Below are 24,577 nucleotides of genomic sequence, written 5' to 3'. Positions count from 1 at the left end.
ATTTAACCCCGGAAAAGCAAAGACTGAGACAGAACTCACATAATAAACATAGTAAAGAAAATCCAAGATAATGTTCCAATTGCTTACCTTTGTGGATCAGTTGTTTATTCCTCTGAATATGGCCTTGACCAACAGATGCAATAGTGCGTTTTTGAAAAAGGTCTTTGAACAACATTGGAGACATTTAGTTTCCATGTTGGGTAAATCAGTATTCACTAGCATATCACATTCAGTCCTAACAGCCGAGCCAATATCAAAACAAATCCTTAATGGGAGACATCTCTGAAAACTCATGAACTGGACTTTCTAGCTCATGTGCTAGGAGAGAGGAATGGTAAGGGGAGAGATACCTCCTAAGTTATTGGCTATCATTTCTAGACCTGAGCCAGCAGTTGTGCAGTCATTTGCTAGAAAGCCTTTGTCATTTCTCAGTCCTGATGCTAGTACCAAGGTTTTCACATCACAGTAAAGTGCAAACCTTAAAGAAGCACTGATGCTCAAACATGGAGAATAGCTGAGGAGTTCTTCACACCAGAGTTGAGGTCACAGGAGAGAGATAAGTCAACAAGTGAGATTTATATTCCCACAGTAGTGAGAATCAAACCCATTATAGCCAAGTGAAGTGCACACAGTGCCACTATCAAAGACTTTTGGGGAGAAAGTCATTCAGTTTAACATCCAGGTCTCCGAAGTGTGCTGCCAAGGCTAAGACTGGTGCGTAGCTCCAGAGTGTTGCTCTTTGCTTCCAAACAACCTCTGGAGCACTGACAAAGACCTTCTCTCCTTTTCCAGTGTCCACTTTTCTGCCTTGGTCTACCAAAGGTGCAGTTGGAATAAATCACCTCTACAGTCCAGTGGGAAAGAGAAAAGACTGAAGTTTCTAACTTTTTGCCAACTACATGAAAGATTACATTGGCAAAAGGTCTTTTATGGTAATCCACTGCAGATTTCTGGTAAAAGCTTATTCCATATCCAGAAAACTATATTTGGGCTTCTTCTCCACAGCAGATAGTTCTCACTCATTTCATGAGGTTTTCTGTATCAGTCCCAACATATCACATTATGCTGACATATTGAGAGCATGAGATTTGTCACAAGGAACACCATTCCCCTAGAAGTAATACGCAAATCAGTCATCCTAGCAGAACAATCCTTTTTGTTTGTTTGTTTTAATGTGGAACAAGGGCTTTGAGGGAGGAGTATTAAAAAAAAAAAAAAAAAACCTATTCATCCTGATACAGGGTAATAGCTTCCCAGCATTCTTCTCTGCTCCAACAGAAATTCATTTTACTGACCTACAAAAGGGAAGAGAAAAGGAACACAAAGCAAGGGAGCTTTCTTACACAGCCATTGCCATCTTCAGGGGCTCCTCATGCGTCTCTGCAGAGAGGCTAAGTATTCCCTCCCTCTGCTCCAGTATATGCTGGAAGTACATTAGTATTCAGCGCTGCCATCTGTCTTTCTTGTCTTTCCAAAGACAAAAGATCACAATATTGTGCATGAGTTTGATCAAATGCCTGCTCAAATAACTAAAGGCCAAGGCTTTTGGAATCACTAAATATGCTTCAGGTGCCCTTTTTTACATTTAGTCAGAGAACTTTTCTTCTTGGCAAGTTAAAATTTCAGGGTTGTGTTGTGTAATGCCTGTTTTATCCTGTCTGTTACTGGGATTGTCAGTTGTTCTTAAGATCTGTATTTCAAGATTTTTTTTTCTTTTTCTGGAGGGTGATGGTGGTGGTGATCGTTGTTGCTTCTTTCGTCAGGGCGTGCATTTGAAGGTCCAAAGAAGGTCACAGATGCAAAATGGAAGTATCACGACCACATATCCCATTCAACACATCACTGGTTTAAGGACATGTCTTTCTTCTAAAGAGACATTGCTTGTCTTGCTTCTATATTAACAGCTATCTGCTCTGTGCATTGGTCTAAAATGGAGAAAGCTTGAGAATCCTGAGAATCCTGTTTAAGGTGCATATTATTATTCTCATGACTTATTGCAATAAGTTACATTATAAGGTGTATGGCAATGCACACATCATGGTGCTGTAGCACAGAATGAGCAATAGCAACCTCTTGCAGGAATTAACAGGTCTGAATAAAGATCATCTCCAGGGTTAACACAACCTGTACACAAATTTACAGATGTATTCATACATGGGAGATAATTCCAAGTTTACCCAGGCTTTTTACACAAACTGCCTATCAGGCTAACAATTAGTGCTTGCAGCAAGAATATTTTTGGTTTGGATTTGCTATAGGCCATTCCTGCCTGAGAAGCAATATCACCTGCCAAGCTGCCCACTGTCACACTGCTCCAGTGCAGGAGTGACAAGCTGAGGCAGAGAGCTCGATATTTCAGTCTTCAATTCCAGAAGTTGCTCAGTTCTGTTTACCATATTTGGTCCTACTTTCTTAGTGCAAGAAGATAAAAGAGAATTTAGACATAAAAGGAGCTGCTTGTTTCGATTCCTTTGAATAGTACAGTGCTTTGTGCATTTTTAATAAAAGCAGCTATCCTGCTTTGACAGCAACCTCCCAGACAGCCACAGTTTCCCTGTAGCTCCTTCCAGGCCAAATGTAGCTCTTCAACCTTTGAAGATTTTCTGAGACTGTGACAAAGCATCTTATCTCCTTAAATATCTGCCTCTTTCTTTAGGTCAAATAACACAAATATATTGCTACCCATTCACAGTGAACAAATTGAAATTTAATAGCAGTGCATTTTCCCTCTCTCTCTCTGCAGAGATCTCTGAGGCGGTGGACACTTGGAGAAGTAAGGGGGGAGACAGCGGGAGGCAGGGGAAAGAGGCAACTGGAAGCAAGCAGTCTCCTTACAGATGGTCTGAATCAGCTGTAAATGACAACTCTGATGGGGCATTGCAACAACTGTCCTAAAAATGCAGTTCTTTTGCTAGAGGCTATTTCAAATAAACACCTGTTTAAATTTGATTTGTATTGACAAAGTAATTCTTTCCTGCTTGCACAGGAAGGTTTAAACTATGCTTTAGAGTAATGCTTTTAAACATGACTGAAGATTTTGGGACAGACAAAGTTTAACATAAAGTACAGGGTTTGCCTGAGAGTTTGGAAACAGGTACATTGGGAATTCATTCCCCAAATCTGTTAATTTCTAGGAAAAAGTGGTGTTGATCTCTGCAGGAAATAGTTGACTGAAGTTACCTTATGCAGGATTGGTCTCTTGTGTTTTCTCTGTTTTGTGACCTCTGGAAAAGTTCACAAAATCCTGTAAGTTTGGGTTTTCAGTTGATGTAAGCAGAAGCAAAGCAGTGACAGAGCAGGTAAGGTATGGCATTGACGGCATGGGTTTGAGCCGCAATTTGGGTATGATGAAGACCACCTCCAGTCAATTCACTCTAAATGTGGTTAGCAGTCAAAGAAAGCCAGCTGCAATTATAGCCAAATTACCCCCTTTTAATACTTCCATCTATAAAACCTGGTATTTTTTCAATTTCCTAGTATGGGCTGATCTTGCATTTGTTTTCTTTTCTTTTGGCATTTCCAGAAGTTAATCAGGGATTGCCATTTACCTTCAGAGTCTAGATCTTGCATAGAAATCGCAGGATTGTTTGCCACTTTTAAGCTTAAATTTCTTTAAAGCCATGCTATCAAGAAATAAAAAAACCCTCAAAAAACATTCTGTATTTCTCTAAGAAGCCATTAGAAGCTCAGCTGCAAAACAATGATTTCTTCAAAATGAAGCACTTTTTCCTCTCCTGGCACATTTTTAGATAGGTCTCTTAAAAAATCCATCTCCAGAAAGCAACAATATCTTTTCAAGCTCCAATACCAACTCACCACTCTTCTTAATTAGGGAAGATATGGAGCAGACACACAAAGAATCTCTTTGCTTGCCTCCCATTAAAATATACTAATGGGGCAAAGCACAAAAAGTGACCCACACAGGAAAACGGAATTTCAAGACCAAAGAAATCCCCCTCAAAACACTGCTAGCTAATCATAATGAAATAGGGATTGACATAGACCACAGCATCAGTCTACATTTCATGCTGATGCCCTTGACTAGCCAAAGCATTGACTTTGTCCAAGTTCTTTTCTGCATACAGATGTTCTCTGAAAGAAAAATGACATTTTTATTCACTGCAACCAACCCTGTGATTATAAATAGGATCCAATAATTTCTGATCAAAATATCTCTAGGTACATATAGGCATTCCAGCAAGAGTAGCCTACCTTAGGCAAGGAATACTTTGGCAGCTTCATCTGTGTAAATGCATTCCTCCTATAAGAAACGTAATAATGTGGTCTTCCTCCTGATGTCAACTGTGAGAGAAGTAGGCAAGTTATCATCAGGATTTTTTACAGTCTTTTTTTATTAGCATGAAAAATATCAAGCAAATCTGTCAAGGCAAATATCATTGTATTAGCAACCGTGGCTTAAGACTGTAGCACTGTAATAGGTGATAAATAACTATTGATCAAACTATGTCACAAAAAGAAAAAAACAGAGTAAGAGAAATCCCATTTTCTGCAAAGACAAAAACTAGAATTTCAGGTGAAAACCTGGGGAAGGTGAAGCCGTGGCTTAATTTAGGTCATTTATGTGCCCTCTGCCATAGCACAAAAAGGTCTGCTCTTTGCAGAGCTGCTTTATAGGTTACTGGTTAGATCAGCAGATTGGCAGACAAGACGCTTGATTTCTATTTCTGTCTGGCTCTGGTTCCTGTGTGGCCCAGCACAAGCCACCATTTGCATGTGTTTCCAGATCAGTTAAGTATTCATGGTTCCTGAACACAGAAGATGATGTGATTTAGTGGTTCTGTGAATCAGGCTATTTAAGTGTATAAATACTATCAGCAATACTTTGAAAATGCTGTTTTAAAGTGATGTGTGATTTCCTTCTCTACCACCTATTAAAGAGTGTGGGAGGAGGAAGAAGGGAAAGCTGATAGTGTTATCTGGCTCCCAGGGCTGCTGAAGCATAATCAATGTTTGCAAAGTACTTTGAAATCCTTAGATGAAAGATACTGAAGAATAAATATTCCAAGGGATCCTCCATGCAGAACTTTGCTTTAATTACCTTCTATATGGGCTTATCAAGACTTCTTTTTAGTAGCAAGTCCTTAAAATGCAGTGCAGTAGTTTAAAATGCAAGATACATTATAAAGGTTCATAACAGATTAGGTAAAAATAATAACCATTTCTTACTCTAACACTCTTAAAATATATATATATTTTTAAGAAGTTGGACAAAAGTTAGCATTTCCCAGCATGGAATTTAGAGGAGGTAAATGGATTGACTTATCTATAGCGCACAGTGAAATCAAGTTAGAACAGTGAATACAAACAATCTTGACAAGCACGAAACCAAGGCAGCAGTGGCAAAGCAATGAGTCAACTCAGACACTGAAAATCTCCCCAGCTCCTGTATCACTTGTGTCCCAAACACACAGTTACTCTGAAATCAGAGAGTTTGTCTGAACAATGATGCATGCCCCTGTTTTTCTTGCCTCATAAACATTTTATTTATGCCTCAGACACATAATACACAAAGGCTATTGTGTAACGTATGTTCCAGAATTACTTATGGATGATTTAGTTTAATGTTTATGACTGAGTTCATTAACTAAGGGTAATTAGCAAGCAACTTGCTCCATCTGAAATCTCAGTCCTCTCTCTTCCCTCCACCTCTAAGCATGGCAGAATATAAACTGTATGGGAGACCAGTTGAAACCGGATGATTTCCAGTTCACCTCCATATCCTCTGTACTTCTATTATCATTTTTTGTCCAAGCTCTCAGCAAATGGACTTGGGCAGTAGGCTCATTAAACCTACAGTAGTTTGAATTAACTCTCTGGCTCTTACCTGGAGCTCACCTTGGCTGAATACATCTCATCTCCAGCCTTTTCACTGTAATCACAAGTGAGGCATAACCATAAAGCCTGATTACTCCTCCTTCAGTTCTTCTGCTGACTCCCTCTATCCCTTCTCTGTTTCCCTCTCATGCTCAAGCCATAGTCTACTGCCCTTGTCACAGCAGATGCGTGACATATCCCTTGAAGCTGGGGGGCAAGAGCCACTATTCCTAAAGTGCAGATAAGACTGCAGGACACTGCATTCCAGTACACGTAGCGGGTGTTCCAGCCAGGAACTCTGTGACTCTCTGGTGATGAGACACATGAGGTAGAGGTAGAAGAATCTCCTAATAACACTCAAATGAGCTACAACATGCCACTGAGTGCCTTTGTAATGGAACCAATGTTACCTGATTAACTGGGGATTAATAGACCTACACACACACCCCAAAACAACAGAGGAAAGAAAATAGAATACAAAGTAACAAAATAAATAAGAGAAGAGGCTGTTTTGCACCTGCACAAAGACATAATCATCCTGGACTATCAGAGAATTATGGTCAATATAGCCTGGAAAGGGTTTGCTGCGGGTTGCTTCACTGCAGTTCTGCATCCTGCAGGTGATGTATTGAGCATCTGAAAGGAAAAAGACAAAAACAAGATTCTGAGATCCTGCACAGATTCTTCCTATTGCCACAAACTCATTTGCTGAAGTAGCATTTATGCTTCCCAACCTCACATGAAATTAAGCGACACCTTCCATTCCTTCCAACACAATACTTCTTTCTCTTACTTACCTGGTAGATCACCTGTTGCTCTGTTGCTCACCTCCTTGATCTTCCGCTTTTATTGTTTTGGCTTAACTTCCTACTATTTCTTTCACTCCGCTCTAAATCAGATGTCAGAGCTGTATGTTGCTCCACTGCCTCAGGAGAAAGCCGAGCATTGCTGGTCTGACTACACCCGGCCACTCCTGTGCTTCCATGAAGCATTCAAAAGCACATCATAATGCTTGGGTATGATAAAATTTAGAAGGGTGTATCTTTCAGTGCCTTCACCTGCCCTGTTGAGTTTACTTGGATAATACTCAGGCTTATGCCTAAGCCAAAAGGCTAACAAAGTGAGGGAACAACAGTTGTGAACAATACTATAAAGAGGCAACAAACAAAACTCGAATCCTGTGACTCCCAAAGTGACTACGGGTCTGAATACTGGTGTCCGTTCTGCAGGACAGATATTCTCCATGATGAGCCTCTCGAGTTTCCCTATCAACCTCATGGTGGGGATTTCTCTGCAGTGTAAGGCAGTGTCTTCACGATCCCATGCTCCACTTATTTCAGAACATGGTCAAGCATACACAAGAGCAAGAACACCCTCAGAGAACACACATCCCAAGGTGCAGCCACTGAACACCTCTTCCACGACATACCTCTGGGCTTCCTACAACACTTAACTTCTGGAAAGTGATCCAGATCTCCTGTACGGGAGTCTTACCTACTTCTTTCACAATGAGAAGGTGTATGCAAGTGGATTCTGTCAAACTTGGCCAATCTTTACAATCTCACATGAAATTACTGGCCTTAGCAGCTTTAATGTGTCTTATGCTTCAACATAAATAGCCTAAATGCAGCTCTAAAGCCACCTTAACCACCATCACCATATGAGGCTTCCTCAGTGCCTCTTCTGAAACACTGGAAGATGCTCATCTGTTAACCCATAATCTGAAAAAAAAAACTAAATTTCTTCAGGGTGGTCATTTATCTCAGAATATAGAATTCTCAGTATTCAATTTAGACTCTTTCAGCTCAATTATGAAGTTGTACTTTGTTTAAGGACAAAGCTCCTTTCCAGGGAGAAGGATTTTGGTATTAGCACTTATGTGACAGAAATACTACATGGCATTTAATCTTAGAGCTACTACTAATCTTATTCCTTGTCAGAAGGACAGACCCTTGTTTTATATAATTACCACCGTCTGATCAGAGAAACAAAATTTTCCACTGAAACAGAAATCACTGGATTTTTCCCATTTCATATTTAACCTTGGTTTTAATTAAAATCTATCATTTGACATTTCTCTGCTTATTTCTAAGGCTTGTTGACTTCTCCTTGAAACAGACATACAAGGTAACAAACCTTCAGGAAAGTCTGACGAGGACGATTTTACCCTGGCATTTGCAGAGGTCTTGGAATATATAAAGTGCTAAGTACTATTAGTCACCGCAGTTTATAACATTTTATGCTTTCACAGTTCACCGCAAAACATTAATTAATACAGCCCAGACAGCATAATCAAAGAGTATTTCGCTTCACAGGAACATGTTCTTTTCCACATTAGCCACGAGAGGGCAGAAACAGACACAACTCCCAGCCTGCTCACTCCAAAGAACTCAGAAAAGTTCCCTTTTCAAAGCGGTTCAGCCCTCTACCCACTTGCTCCAGGAAGGAAGAGGGCTGGAGGCTCAGAGTCTGCCCCTAGCACCATGTGGTACCACATGTTCCTTCCCAGCCATACATGTAGAACAGACATGCCTCTGTCCATCTGCAACATAACCAATTCCCGCTTAACATTTAAAAATCAATCCACGGTATCATGAATAACATATGCCCGCACCTGACTCCACATTCAGCCTCTTTCATTCTTGCTCAAGAGTCCTGAGTGAATATGAGTGAAGACCTGGCTCATCCTGACTTCAACAAGACACATGCGGAGCAATCGGTCAAAACAGCCGACTGTCCTGCCCCCTGAGCTATGCTGTGGGCAAGACTAGGTGGCTTCACAACATGCAAGACTGAATCGGATGGCACAGAGCTTTGTAGGATTTGGGATGCAGGACAAGAATGTGCTGGAACTGGCTGGCAAGGAAGATTAAGGAATCTCTTCCACAACATTTCAAAGACCATGCCAAGCACCTGGCATTGTCTGTTAAAGGAGACTGAAGTCCATTTGGTCCTGCATTAACAGAGGGATGTGGAATATATCTATTCCAGTTACGGTCACAGAAGCCTACATAGCAATGATTGTACTACTGATAGAGATTTACTAATCTTTTACAGTGCACTTCTCCATAGCTTCAATTCTAACATACTAGTAATAACTACTAAAGGGCAGAACACTGGAATCAGTTAAACTGATCTCCCAATTCCTGATGTGCACACCAAGAAAATCTCCCTTTGCTATGACAGACAGAAAGAAGGAAAAACAGGTTTCTTGATGTGTATGGAGCCCTCTTTCTTCCTAAGGAAAGTTTGGCTGTGCCTATGTTAACTCAGTGATTTTGTTTTGGCATTTGATTCTCATGGATATTTTGTGTGATTCCATTGGCAGAGCTTTGTAATTTAGCATTAATGACAATTAATGTATTCTGTTGCTAAGCTCTGGAATTAATTTCATTAGTTTTTCCACACAGATGTTTTCTCTGCCATAGGTAATTAGGACATTATGCTTTTCATTTTCAGAATCCTCACCTCCAACAACAGCTGCTGTTTTTAATATACAACAAAGTCATCCTGTGCCTAGAGAGAAGAATATATAGCAACTCCCAGCTCTTATCCCCACCAAAAACTTTGATTTAGTTAGGCTAAGACATACAGAGTAGTATTCTTTTCTGGGAATAGCAATTACTTCTAAAGAGGAAGCGAGAAAAGTCGCAGAACACAAGGATGTCCCACATCCTAGGACATGATGACGTCCTACAAAGAAACCTCTAATAAATTAATCTGTTTCAGTTTTGAAACGAATTGTGGATTCTAACACTCTCAGGAATAGAGACACAGTGGGATACTGTGACATGAGATGTTACAAACTTACCTGTTTAGCTGTAGCCCTAGCTAATATGTTTTCAAGGGAAATACATCCAGCCTGTCATTGAGACATATTCTCCATTCTCCACTGGTGGAGGGTCAGAGTTGGCAGTGGTTAGCAGAGGTTGGTGAGGCCATGCAAACACACACAGGAGGGTGCCAAGTCCCTTCCTAAAGCAGAGTCACACTTCCTGCAGGACACACTGTTTGGAAGTGCTACTTTGGCTCACACCTCAAATGCTAATATGTACCGCTTGCCAGTCTAAGCTTGCATGGGTGTCCATGGCAAAAAAGTTGTTTGATAATAAAGGGAATCAGAAAAAAATATCCACAGGGGCTAATCATTATGGATGTATTACTCATTGCAGATGTATCATTTCTCCTCTTCCTTTTTATGTTCTTGTTTGCAATTCATTGAGGAATGTATCCTACTCTTTATAAAATAAATCCATTAGAGGACAGACCATGAGTTTAGGCAAACAGCATCCAGGCAATCTGTCGCTTTTTTATCGTGCAGATTTACTACAGAGTATCCTAATTCACTATCAAGCATCTTAGACATCAGGGAAAGTTTCTGCCTTTGAAGGGTGACCGTCACTTGCTGACTAATGAACCATAAGAACATGGTGACAATATATCTCACTGGTAGCTCCAAGTATGTAACCCATCTCCAGAAGTGATTACCTGCAGAAGCCTAGAAGAGATTATAGATTTTTTTTTTTTGTCCAGGACACTTCGCAGCCCATGTAAACCTCTAGTACCCATAATATCCTGTGGCAACGGGTTTCACAATTTAATTGCATGTTTTGTGATAATTAAATTTAATCTTTCTACTCCCTTTTTAAAGGAATATAAGACTGCTCTTTATCCTTTTCCATCTGGTCCAAATACTCATTTGTGAAATGTTTATGATATGGGAATATATTCATAACTCTCCAGCAACTGCAAAGTGATTAACCAGCAATGAAGATCAGTGAATGAAACCAGCCCATTTACTAACTACTCACAAATCTGTTTTTATCCTGCTACTCCCTTTTCTTCATTGCACATCAGTCAGGAATCTTTCTTTGAATGGGGGAGCATATCCTCTTCTCTTTCTATCATGAAGATATAATAAGAAAAACTAACCAGCCTCATTCTCCAGGATAAATCAGCTACCATCAGGAAGAACAAAAATAAATGAAAAATAAAATAAAAATAATTTAAAAACCAACACTGCACAGGTTTAGGACACCAGAAATTAACTCATAGCTCTAGCTATGTTAGAAAAGGACTATAAGACTAGGTTGACCACTTTTTCTACAGAATAAATTATTTTGTTTTTCCTAGCAACATCTTGTGAAAACAGAAATTAAAGTCTTAGCACAACTTTGTGATTTGACATCCTTGGCCAGATGCTCAGTCCCTGTTAATCAGTAGAACATGACAATTGATTCCAGGTGATGCTTTGGTCCTACCCACAATTATCACAGCATCTAAATTACATTTTAATTTAAAAAGTTTTGTAAAACAGAATTGCAAAAGAGAAGAGCAGCACTTTCTAAATATCAGGTACTCTATATTTTCACCAGCGCTCCAGGCAACCCCTTTGCTTTTTTTCACCTACTCATTAAAATGAAAGAAAACACAAAACTAAAATATATTAAAACTTTAGCTCAATAAAGTAATTGACATCCATATAAACAAACAAATACATGTCTCAAATTTAGAAGTTGATTTTCTTGACCTGTGTCTAAAGAAACTATTACTTAGACATCTTTTGAGTAAGATTTGCTGTTCTCTGGAGGGCCAGTGGGTACCCAGTTAGCTTCCAAATGCCTTGGAGGAATCTTCCATTTCTTCTTCCAGTCACCAGCCTGGAATACTTAATAGGAATCATCTGAATAAAACGTATGGTCCCAAGTCAATGGACATGAATCAGACCTTAATGGGATAAACCTCCCTAGCTCAAATCAGAGAAAGACATTTATTCAAAATCTTTAAGGGGGCTAATGAATTCTTTACAAACATAAAGTCAACGTGGCCTTAACTTCATGCACCTTCTAAAACAACTTGAAATTGCATATGAGCAAACCTGGTTTTAACCTCTCCCGGTCACTTTGCTTGCCAACTATGGTAGAAAACACAACGGGCTTACGGTCTGGTTAAGAACAGCAGGGAATTAATTGTCTTAGTGGGGTGTTGACCTGACAATAGGCAAAGAAAAATGCCATAATTCCTGTTGATGTTGCCAGTCTGCTTTTGATCCTGTTCCAAATTCAAAGCACAACAACAGGGACACTCAGGGATACAAATGGAAATGTGAGATAAGGTTCATGTGAATTTCTTCCAACTGGAAAATCAGTTTTACTACTGTACTCTCAGTCCCAGCCTGACTCAGATTGGGCTTGAAGCCTTTAAAAATTAAATGAAAACATCATTTCTCTACTTGGATATCTGATGAGATGAAAATTCATCTACTGCTTTCCAAAATTTACACAGCAGGATTAAAAACACAAATGGCACTGTTTACTCCTGCAACTCTGTTAGTCTCCATCAATACCACTAAACTGCTCACTCTGTACTCATTTTTTTCCATAATATTTAGAAGAAGCTTTTTTTTTTAAAAAAAAAAAAAAAAAAAAAAAAAAAAAAACAGATCACAGAAGAAAAAAGTAAAGAAAAAAAAAAAAGAAGAGAGAGAGAGAAAGAGAAAAAGAGAAAGAAAGGGAGAAGGCAAGTTGTGAGCTCAAGCACAAAATTGCTGACCAAATCCTCAGCAGGTGTAAATAACCAAGCCAGTGAATTTATACTGATTTATGCCTACTAAGAGACTCCTATTTCAGTCCTTGTAAACCTTTTACATTATGTATATAAATACAATAAATAAAATGCATAGACAGCCCATAATCAGGGAGCAGAGAAGCAGACTTATTGGTATTCTAGCAGAAAAAGTTCACGACTAAGGTTTCTGCTGATAGATATTCTCAGGCAACACTGCCAGAGAGATGGGCTAACACCACACTCTGCTGACATTTCTACTTTTCCTCACCCAAGCTGCACTCAGGGCTCAGCTTCTGCTGGAAAAGATGGCAGCACAAGAATGAAGCTGTCTTGTTACTTGTACTGAGTTCAGTTAGTCCTTATGTTTCCACTTCAAGATCTTTTATTTTATTGTATACTTTGTGTGGTGGTTCCAACGCCACCTCCCTTCACTCCTCTCTGTGTTGTTTTGGCAAGTTTACCTTTTCAAATATAATCCTTTTATTGAATTTTTTACACTTGGTAAACTCACAAAAGAGATCTGCCAATCAAAATATAAATAAGAAACACACATACACAAATATTTGCAAATTAGACTCAGCTTGAAAAAAAGATTTCTCTCTCACTTTAAAACACTTCATCACTTCACCTGCAACAGCACACTCGCTTCCCTCCAGAAGAGAAAGCTTTGTTCATCAACTGGATGATCACAGTTCTTTCTTTCAGGAACGGACACTATCTTACTACTTATGACCCAAGGAACCCAGTGATCTGAATACACCCAGTCAGTCAAGGTAACTAGAGTAATTAACCATATGAATGCTCTTAGCCTTCCTCAGTCACAAAATCCTATGACCTGCAGTGCTTCCCAATGTTTTTTGACAAGAAGTGCTGTGATTTGTTCCAAGCTTTCTGCATCCAGCTATCCGCCTTTGCCAGGAAGAACTGGCAAAACAGGGTGTGCAATTAATGCAAGTGCAACATGCTAGCTTACGCTGTGGATGAGTTGGGGACCTCCTGATTTGGGGTATAAGTTTCATCCTAAGTACCGTTCTTCAAGGGAGGTCACTGCCAGCTGAAGGTTGGGACAACAGAGCTAGATTCATGTTTGTAGTTCTGTCGCTGTCTAAACAGTGCAGCTTAAGTTGTGTTGCCTCACAACTGAGCCAAGATACACGTGCAGGATCAGTTACTAGAGCTCATTTGGCAAACAACAATTTGTTATTCCACAATTCTTCAGTAATATGCCTGAATCCTCAGTAAGGCAAGTTCATCTACTCATTTCTTGATTTCTGTTTTAAATGCTATAAGAAAGGATATTAGTGTGGTAAGAACTCAAGAGGCCCTTTGCAGAAATAGCTGTGCAAAATATTCTTATCCCAGTCTAAAAATTCAAACAAGACTATTCATGACATTTGGAGCACAGAATCCACCTTCTTGGCCCAACATGAGCTATACATCCCTCAAAAGCACCAAGTCCCAGAAAATAGCTCATTATATATCAACGAACTGCTTCATCTCAGTGAGCTCAAGCTCCCAATGCCTTAAATCAGTAACACTGTGTGGTGAGTTAGGCACTGTCCTATTAGGGTACTTTATTATCATTTAGAATGTCCACAGAAACTCTGCTGTCCTTAGCCTTGCTGCCACATTCACATAAGTGAAAATGAGATGAGCAATAATAATAGGACATAAATGCTAAGAGATAAAGACAAATTCCTTCACTTTTACTAAACTTGCGTATCTTAAAAAGGTAAGACCTCTAAAACTTTATGATTTCTATCCCAACAGTTTCCTTTTAAAATTCATCTCTCAAAAAACGTCTTTCATGCTAAATTTAAGTGACTTAAAAGAGTGATTACCTTAAAGTTACCTTTTCATACAGTTTACAATGACAGAATATACCTTTTAAGTAACATACTTAATTTTGGGGTATAATTCAGGGGAGAATTTTATCCATTTCTTAAGGAAGTTAATTGACTGCATCATTAATACAATCATATTACAAGTAGCAAAAAATCTGCTTGTTATGTTACAGAAAAATTGCCATTTAGAGAGGAAACAATAAGAAATTACAATGAGATGATCTATGGCATCCAGGCTCCTGTTGTGTCATGCCTGCCTGAGGCAATCCGGCACTGTGGAAAGGAAATCCATGGAGGAAAATCTGCCAAGGCAGAAGAGCTCAAAGATAAACCTTGAAGGAAGCATGGGTGGGAAGAGAAAAGGCCAGCTCAGGGTGCCTGAGAGAATTTAGAGCCAATTAGGAGAATATTTTGGAGTTGCAGGTAAAAGGGGCCACTGGAGTGGAGAAAAGCACCTCAAGAGGCAGGGAGGGAGGGAGAGGAGCTCATGAAAGTGAAGGACAATGATAGGACAAGCAATTACAGTGAAGAATACATTCAGCGTGGTCATTAAAAGGTTTCTAATGTGAGAGAAGTGAGGTGCTTTCAAAGGTAGAACCTAAGGCAGAACATCTCAAGTCTGTTAAAGCAGTTTGGTAAAGCTGCATGCGAGGTGGTATTATGTACTCTGTGAAACAACAAGCAGCTGGACTTCATGACGCAGAAATTTTCTCCAATGTCATGTTCCCATCATCAAAAATCAGGTAAGGAAGAACAGTATTGTACATTCTCACCCTAAATGGTGTTTATTAACTACCTCTCCTTCCTATATACTCAGCAGAAATCCCTTGTATTATGTGAATGAATTGGTAAAGAGAAGTCAGATCCCCATCATGTTGTGTGGTCCCAGGAATGAGGGCAGCCCAGGGTAACATGCTATTTGGAAAGTGATGTACTTACGACCGTCCACTGTCTTGGCCTCTAAGTGCACAAGGTCAGGCTCTCTACCGGATCCCATCATAGACCTGTAAGAGAAATATTGCCGCAAGCGCATTGAAACAAAAGATATTATGGGTGATACTGCCAGAAGCATTCACTCCACAGATAAGTTTTAACTGGAAATAAACCCATACTAACAAGTAAGCTTTGAAAACATTTTTGAGTCATCCCTAAAATAAAAGGTAAAATTTCTATAAAATTGAATCAAGGTCATTGCACTTATGAGCTTTTTATTTCTGATCCCTTTACTTCTCTTCTGCTCCCCATCTGGAGAATATTTTGTCTTTTGATTAGTGCCCGAAATTCTCATGTGTCCTCTGGTTTGGGTGGTAGCATGTAGTTCAACCCAGGGTGAGATACAGTATACTTTAATTAGTACCACAGGGATGTTTTTCAGAATACTAATTCTAGCTGTTCCTTTATATTGGGCATTTTATGCACATTTGCTTAACTGACATTCTGATTGATCAATATTCTATTATTAATTAATAAAATAATAATAATAATAAAATAATCCTGAGACATTGTATTTCTTCTGATCTAATAAAAGCAATATTCCATTAACAAAAGAAACGTCAGATTAACTCAGAAAATGACTGTTTTTTTACTCTGAATTAACAAGCAGCAATATGAAAGCATACAGCACTGCACATGTTTTGCTTCCACTGGAAAGGCATCATCCGCCTCAATGGCTCTGTGCAGCTGGTCCAAATGGTCACTAGTCTGATGTGCAATCCGGATTACAGCAGTATTAACTGCAACTAGGCACCGCTCCCATTTCACCACAGCCTCAAGTTCATCTCTGGTGATCGGCCATGTTTCTGATCTTAACTCTATCATCCAAGGGACAACTCTAGATTAAGGCTAAGGGTTAAACCACCAGTCTGTCACCTGTCTGACTTTCAAGCTGATACACGCGTGAGGAAAGAGAAACATTTATTTCCAGTGATAGAAAATTTGACGCTGTTCAGTCCAAAGGCTTATTATTTCTCAGGAAATCAAAAGTGAAGTTCAAACACTGATTTAGACCTTAATTCATTTCCCACTGACTGCAATCAGAGGCAGCTCTAGTCCTTAATCATCATGCGCACTAACTAATAGCCATTATAAAAGTGTTAACAATAACAAGACTATTTGTGTTCTGATTAATCCCCACCTTCCCATGATGAAAGCTGTAACTTTTTTTTTCTTCGCCTCTTTTGCTAGGATCTGTGAAAAGTTTCTGAAAGACTTGCAGCTAGTATTGCCTTCACTTCTCAGATCTTAAGTACACATATTGCAAAGTCTTCTGCTCCTTAGTATTCACCTCTGTTTAAAAATCTCTGCTTCATGAGGACCGACACCAAGCAGGCAGGTGGGGATTACCTTTCTAGGCTTTTTTTTTTTTCCCTCCTTTCTTTTAGCTGCTATAATCAGGAGAGTTCGGGCTAAATGCTGGACCTGCTGGTTGCAATTCAGTTCAAGAAAAGAAAGATTCTAGTGACAAACAGCCCTAAAAACTGCATATACCTGCATATACTGTATACTGATGTACCTCCTTTTTACTCTTGTTTATTCAGATGGCTTAAAGCACATCTGTAACCGGGCTATTTCAGACGATACAATACAGCTTTGTGCATTCTTATTCCTGACCTGACATGGCCTCATGGGGATATGAACTCTCCAAAGAAACAAGGATTGCATTTCACGGACTTGAGCACTTTGTCTCTTCAGAAACACCCAACTACAGTATTCATTCAGCAAAGGACTTTTTGCCCTAGTTAAATCTTGTGAACCTACAATCAGGTGCTTTCAGAGTTTCCTCCTCACAACTCCATTCTCACCCCCAGAAACACTTTTATTGCTTCTTTTTCGGGCAAAAGACAGCTAATACAGTGTGAGCTATGTCTCACGGATGGATGGGATATGACTGTTGCTGGTTTTTTTTTATTACTATGAGCCACTATTTTCATTACTCTTAAATCTTAAGAGCAGTATATAAATATCTGGAGCTACCAAACTCTGAACATTAGAAGACTGAACTGACCTACATACACTGATCTGCATATTACTTAGTCTCACCAGAACTGCCAGTACTGGGACTGTAGAGGCTTTCGCTCAAGACAGAATTGAGTCACCAACTGTCCCAAGAACGAACAAGGATAACTGAAATATGACTCATGTCAAATATTACTCTTTCACTCAAGGGCTGCATTTCTTTTGATATCTCCAAATCCCTTGCAAATTAGAAATGTGATGAGAAATTGAGATGAAAACTAAGGCCTGGAGAAGCTAAAGGACTCTCTAAAGCCAAACAGGACATCTGAGGTAAAGGCAAGACCTATACTGAGATCTTCCTATCCACTAGCTCTTCTTATTTTAGGACATATACACTACATCTTTTCAATGTAATAGGCCTAATTTGCTTGTGAGAGCACCAGGTCACAATCAGGCCCATAATATTTCATGGTAATAAAGAACAATCAATTGCAAAAGAAAGGTGAAATACAAACATGCTCGCAACAATATTAGCTGTATTCAGCTGACACTCAGAAATATATCACTCTCATCTAGTCTGTACTGTGTGTTTTCTGCTCAGAAGTTTTAAAACACATTCTCATGTTGCCTTGCTCCACGTTAGTCCTATGATATTTCTCTCTGTATTCTTTCATACCATCTACAAAGTCTCATCTTACCCAGTTAATACTCTGTAAATGTTCTACCTTTGAGCTAATCACCCTCAACTCCATTTGCCAGCGGTGAGAAGAAATAGGATGTTTTATGCTGTGGTTCATCTGAATTGTTTTAGATATGACCTGGAATCATAACTAGCCATAGGGAAGAACTTTACCCTAAAAAAGAGCTGATTCTCTTTATTGAACATAAGATATCTGAACAAAAACAATACAGGTATCCACATTTGATTATATAAAGGTCCCCGAGCAGGTAACATAGCAAACATCAACCTGTTTATTACCGACATATAAACATTCAGATTATTGATAAACTATTAATTGAAAGTAAAGGGGAAAGGGAACATCTTGGATCACTGCTGGTGGTCCAGGATGTTCCTGCTCTATAAGGTAAGGATGTATTCTGCTCTATAAGAGAGGATTGCTTGATACATCTTACCTTCAGCTTTGGTATTTACCATATGGTACGTAGAGGCCTAGAAGACATTCAGAAATGCAATATTGACCACAGAGAGCATATAAAGGAGATAAATTCCATGCTTTTGGTCCCACCGCACTTGAAAATATCCACTATGCCAGAAGACAGACATGTCCCTGTACATGCAGAGGGCAACCAGTTCTTAGAGCAGGTCCTGGTAACAAGCCAGCTATGAAATATACATCAGATATCCTAAACTGAGAACACATCAGCTAGATCCACTGCAACATCACTGTTTATGAAGTTACACCATTAGTGAGGTTTTTTGACCTTTTTTATTTGACTGTCTGGAGAAAGAAAAGAATCATCCTCAGAAGTGAAGCAAGACAATGTATTTGTACAAGCCTGAGTATTATTAAGTAATGTATTAAGCCCATGGCATGAGTTTGAAACAGAATGAATAAACCAAAATGATTATAAGGAACCTCCAGTCTTGCCTGATAAACAGGCTTGAAGATTCTACCACCAAAACTTGAGGAACAATAAATGCAAGATTTACAAACAGAGGGGGAAAACTGCATGCTGGATTTGCACTAAAAAAACCTGAATCCTCAAACTTGATGCTTTTAACTGTATGCAACTGCCAACTCCTACTCCTTTCTCCTTTGTGCACACAGGTCAGTGCAACCTGATCCATTTGCACTTCAGCAACTAAACAAGAACAAGAAAAGGGCTTAGCATCAGATAACTTATAAATTGAGTACCCTGCAAAGAATAGGGGTACAAGCAAACCATACACGAGAAACCATTACTGACTTCTCTCTCTGCATTTTCTTTAGAAATAAACGCCAATTCAAAACCTTGACGCAGACTATTTCAAGCAACTTTTATTAGCTGTGCTGGGAGCACTTACTCTCAATATATTTCTCAATTCCACTCTTTCAGCATGCATTTACAAAGAATAATCACTCATACATTCACAGACTTCTCCTTTCCTCGGTTTAGGTTTTCATAAACATAAACATAAGAAGCCAGCATGCACATTGTCCATTCCTTTAATCTCAGGCTTTCTGTGATATGCCCTGAAACTTAAGTACAGGAATATGCTTGCAATTACTTTTGTTGAATGGCACCTGTTTTTTTCAATTAACTTTTGTCTTTTGTTAGTATAATTGCCTTGATGCTTTGGGAAAAGAAAAAAAAAAGGAAGAAGGAATGAAAAAAAAAGTCTTTCTTAAAAGATAAAAAGTGTTTTGGGCAAACTGAAGAGACACAAAAAAACCAAGAGGAGCATAAGGCAGTGTTTCCTGATGCCTTTGGGATGTTCACATTATGAAATATGTACAATCACCATAGTCCTGTTAAAAGTCACTTCCTAAAATTTTCATCACCATCAAGGTTGCTAAGTAGTCCTCTGTGTTTGAGAGCTTCATAAATAGTTACCAATGGCCATAGCACAGTAGCAGGGTAATTGCTCTGAATGCAAACCACCGTGAGAAGCAGCACAGGGAAAAGACCCAGAATCATCCTCTGGTTTGGAGCAAGGCTGGAACAAACAAAAGGAGGCTGGCATTGCCCACTGCATAGCAAATGCTAGTTGGCATATTTCTGCGGTGACCAGCTCCTTGCCATCTCCCCGTCTAACACATTTCTAAAACCTTGGCTTCTTATGCCTGTCAGCTCTTCAGAGCCGAGGAAATTCAACAGAGACCCTCTTATCCCTAGGGTTTCCACCTCTTCCATCTTTTTTCACTTCTAGGGAAAAAAAGCAATTGTTTATGGATGCTGGGAAGAGATGAGGCTTGCAGAGCAGTCAAACCACTCAAAGCTGCAAAGAAACATCACTGTGAAGACAGCAAAGCTTCCACATGGTGTATTTCTTAATTTCAAATCACCTTTGTTCGTAAACAAAGAACCCAAAGCACCAGACAGGAAAGACACTGTCTCATGGGCTTGAAGCATTCTGAAAAGTAGTGTTGCAGGCCTATTATTTTGGAGGCTTGACTTCAGACAGTCATACCAAACCTGGAACCATTCGCTTCTAAGAAATTTGACAGCAAATGTTTCATATGTATTCCTAGTGTCATACACGCTTGCAGTAGCCAAGATCAAAGGTCTTTTAAGCTAAGCAATAAAATACAATATTCTTTTAGAGAAGCTCCAATGCAAATGGGCCAAAATGAAAGAAAGGCTGGAAGAATAGAAATGCTACTATCCTCTATTCATGGGCAGAGCCACTCCCCCCAGGGTGAATGCGGTTGTTTCTGTCTGGAGGCACAAAGAGGTTGTGCAGCTCCATCCTATCTCATGGGAAGTAGTGAAAATCTGAAACCATCAAGTGCAGAATCAGGACTCATGGGCCGTCACCCATCTATCACCTTTTGTGGAGAGGAAATGCTTGATTTAATCAGAGAGGAAATGTTTGATTTAGTTATGCAATGAAGGATATAACAAGATCCGTGTGGCTTTGGCCATTTTGAGCCTACCCACTCTGACTGAGAGCAGCCAAGGTATGGCTACAAAGCTATACCAAAGAGAAAAGTGACACAAAGACAGCTTGGAAAAAAGAACTTCAGCTCACAATTCCTTGTGAAAATGTTTCACCATCTCTTTGTCTATATACTCTCTCTTTGCCCTTGCCACAAATCGTCCCCACTGTCTTTCTAACCATTAGATTCTAGCTGCATTCTGCAAATGACTTTGCACTGAGTGTGATATTTATTTTGAGATGTCTCCTGACCTTCAGCATTCCTTCTCCCCACTCCTAATTCAAGTACAGCTCTGTCTCCTGCACATCTACTACAATACACAAGAAGGCTAATTAGCTGCAACAGACAGGTGGAAGACAGAACATGTTTTCAGACATCCTTATGCCAAAGTTGTCCTATGAACATAAATATTCTAACAAGCTTTATCCTGTCACAACAGAGCCATAAAGTTGCTCTGTTCAGCACATGATAATGGCTTTGTAATTCAATTATTGGTAGAATTTGCCTTTGGGGATTTATCTTCCTTTAGCCTCAGCACTCATGTGAATCCCTTATCATAAATCTCACCAATGCTGAACCAGCTCCCCACTGCCCCTGGGACACATCCTGCCACTTCATGTTAAAAAAATGACAGCTTATTCCAAATTACTGAATGGCACGTTCTTGTTTTTATTTTAAAGGCCAGAGCACAACTAACAACAAGGAATGAGTTTGGTGGGTAGTAGCATCATTTTTTGTTGTTGTTGTTTCTACTGATGGTCCTGTACAACTCAAATTCCTAATTGTCTCATAAAAATAGTAACATGTAGTACTGAATAGAGAGCTTTTTGTCCAAAGATATGAAAGTGCTTGACAATCAACCTTTAAGTAACCTTCCCCGCATGCTACTGATTTGCTCAAAACTTATGGAAAAGTACTGGACCAGTAGATCAAGTTAGAAAAAGGGACTGAAACAAATTTTTGCTCTCAGCCTTACAGATAAACTCCACTGATTAGTCAAGAGCACAGGGATCTCACTGATTTGACCAAGGTGTTATTTAGTAGAGACAAAAATAGATCCTGAGAGTCCTCCAGGCTCCTATTTCTTTAACTACAATATTCACCTCATCGGGACTTTGCAGACACGCTCTGTTCCTTTTTGCTCACAGAAGACAGTGAATCTGCTCCAGGGAGCTTAGTAAGGGAATGAATTCTGGTTTTTTTAGTTCAGTCCCCATTACATGAAGTTTTACTTAATTTGTTATTCTGATTTTACTGTTCCTAGAACATTCTTTATAGATTGCTTTCTACCCTTAATATCTCTTACCCATTTTATTCTCCTGGCATGTTTTAGAAACAAAGGGCCAGACTTCCAGACAGGCATAAATCAGCACTTCATCTCTTTACACCTGGCCAATAAATTTCCCCTGACAGTAATCTGATTAAATTCCCTCTGCTGTATCCCCTGCACTGTTTTTTATCACGTTGCCCAATTAGACCAAATGGTATAACCCTGCACAATTCAACTGGGCTAAATCCAGCCCATGGAATGCTTTATTCAGTTTGTCACCCTTTTTATTTTCTAGAGCAGGTGGAAAATAGTTGCAGTGAGTGAAGCCCAAGTAGCCACTTGTACAATCTCACAAGACCAAGAAATGCAGGTAAATGTCACGCTAATGCTAACATAGACAAATAGGTAAATGGGGTTAGAGGTGATTTCCATGTCATGGGCAGTCATTTCTACTGTCATCATCATTTCTTTTAAATCTAAAGTAGCAATATCCATCCCTAATATCCATGACTGTGAAGACAACAGCAATTGCATTAGCAAGGCTTCCTTCCCTCTTCATTAACAGAAGTCTGTAGAAAACTCAGGAGAGGAAACTTGACTTCTGATACTCTGAAAAAGATGGTTTTGAATTCCCATAGAGGTAGGGATCTATTGCTGGTAACACCAGGTGGCAGGAATGTGTTAAAATCAGGACCAGATCTTTGCAGCTAAATATTGTTTACATGAAACAGCTCTCATTCTCTCCATCTCTTTTTGATATATAGCTGGAGATTTGAGCCGTCTTCCTCAAGAACTGGCTTGAAGGAAGAGAAGAGGAAAAGTGCCCTGTAATTATGGCCTCTGGACTCAGCTTCCTGATACCATAGACCAAGCCTACCTGATTTAGGTATCAACTGAGAAGCTGTTGATATAATCAAATAGGATCACAGCTTCGCATAGGATCAAAGCTTCCCACTAAGACACATGTATCTGGCATCTTGTAGTGTTGTGGTCCAGTCCGCACACCCTAGAGGAGGCCAGAAGTCACTTACAGCAAGTGCAAAAACAACTCTGCTTACACAGTATCTTCTCATTAAATATACAACAGAAAATAGCAGTGAAAAAGCCCAAACAATTTCACAGCTAACTTTGCTGTATAACTAACTTCCTCGTCCTACCCAAGAGCTGAATACTATCTTCTTAGTCCAAAGTCCAATAAAGACTAACATGTTCTGGGCCCAGTGAAACACTGCAGGCTTCTATTGCCAAGTAACTCCCAAATCAAACTTTTGAAACTTTCAATGGATATCTGCCAACTTCTGCATATTTTTAGTGGGAGAAAGACAAAGAACTGGAGATGAGTTTGAGCTCATCAAAGCTTTCTTCATTTATAAAGCATCTCTGGATGCTGGATGACTTTTTTTTTTTTCTCCTCAATATAAACAGCAGTCTTGGGAAAAACAAAATACATCAACCTGTGTGTTGGTGAGAATGAAGTCTTTCATTCCAAGAAGACTTATTTATAAAAGTAATATGTTTTTTTTCTCCCATCCTATCTCTTCCAAGGGAGGGCTCAGATAAATAGATAAGACCACGTCTAGTTATAACTTTTGGGATAACAGTCAAGCTATTATTTTACACCCATTTTTGGAGTCCTCATGATCCGGAAGTAGGGTCAAGAACAATTTTTCTTTCACATGATACAGCACCCAAGAACTAAGGACTTCAGGCTCAGGAGCTGTATTTTTTCCCCAAAATACCTTGATTTGATTATGAGTAGCAGTGTGTTTTTCGAGACACTCATGAAACCAGATGATCTGGTAGTAATATTAGACGAAGACTCAGAGAACCAAACTCTTATCACCACCTGCTGCCTGACTTTGAACAATTTTCTCAGCCTTGTCTCAGGAAGAAAGATTGTAAAGTCTTTAATAAACTTTTAATAAGAACAGAAAAAAGATGCTATATGCTTTTTTTTCTTTTCTTATTGCCACACATGGGACTGGCCAGTGTGTATCTTCCCAAGCCACACAGGAATAAAATCTTAATTCTCAAGATAAATTTGAGCAATTTCAGGCTTCTTTTGTAGCAAAAAGAGATGCATCATAGTCCAGTAGTCCGAGGACTGTAAGCAGAACACATTGAAATGCCATTAGTATCTTTATCAAAGCCTGCCAATTGAGAACATCCTTCCTTGTACATATTGGTTTGGCAGGAAATTTCTGGTGAGAAAATAAGAAAAGCCAGGCCAATGAATGGTAGCAATGTGCTCTTGCATATGCTACTCCCCATCAATAATGTTTGCAGCAGCAGCATGGCAAGGAAAAACATGGCTGCTGATACGCTCCATACCTACTTTTCTACAACTAATTCATCTCTTCAGCCTCACAGCTGAGAAAACTGCCTAAAAATATCAAAAAGATAATAATATAATAATAGCCTGTGTTCAAGAGGCTCTGACCTTCAGCCTGACTTTCTACCAAAGCCAAGCTCCATTGGGAAGCAAATATGCGGTGTTTAATTTA

The 24,577-nt window shown here is 39.4% G+C and overlaps 1 protein-coding gene across 1 annotated transcript in view; it reads right to left on the bottom strand.

The window, feature by feature from the left end:
• The window catches only part of SORCS1 (sortilin related VPS10 domain containing receptor 1), a 277,984-nt gene that overhangs the window by 65,913 nt on the left and 187,494 nt on the right, over positions 1-24,577 (bottom strand). Inside the window, exons 6-8 of the mRNA XM_088528639.1 lie at positions 15,186-15,250; positions 6,353-6,471; positions 4,213-4,302 (exon numbers count right to left, since the gene is read on the bottom strand). Of these exons, the coding sequence (XP_088384765.1) occupies positions 4,213-4,302; positions 6,353-6,471; positions 15,186-15,250 (274 nt within the window). The remainder of the gene's footprint in view (positions 1-4,212; positions 4,303-6,352; positions 6,472-15,185; positions 15,251-24,577) is intronic.

This window comes from Tinamus guttatus, unplaced genomic scaffold (genome assembly GCF_059628265.1).
Source record: "Tinamus guttatus ecotype Peru unplaced genomic scaffold, ASM5962826v1 Tinamus_guttatus_pri_ptg000314l, whole genome shotgun sequence".
In the NCBI taxonomy this organism is placed as follows: Eukaryota; Metazoa; Chordata; class Aves; order Tinamiformes; family Tinamidae; genus Tinamus; species Tinamus guttatus.
The sequence above is the reverse complement of the archived record's forward strand: the minus strand, read 5'-3'. Positions and strand labels throughout refer to the sequence as shown.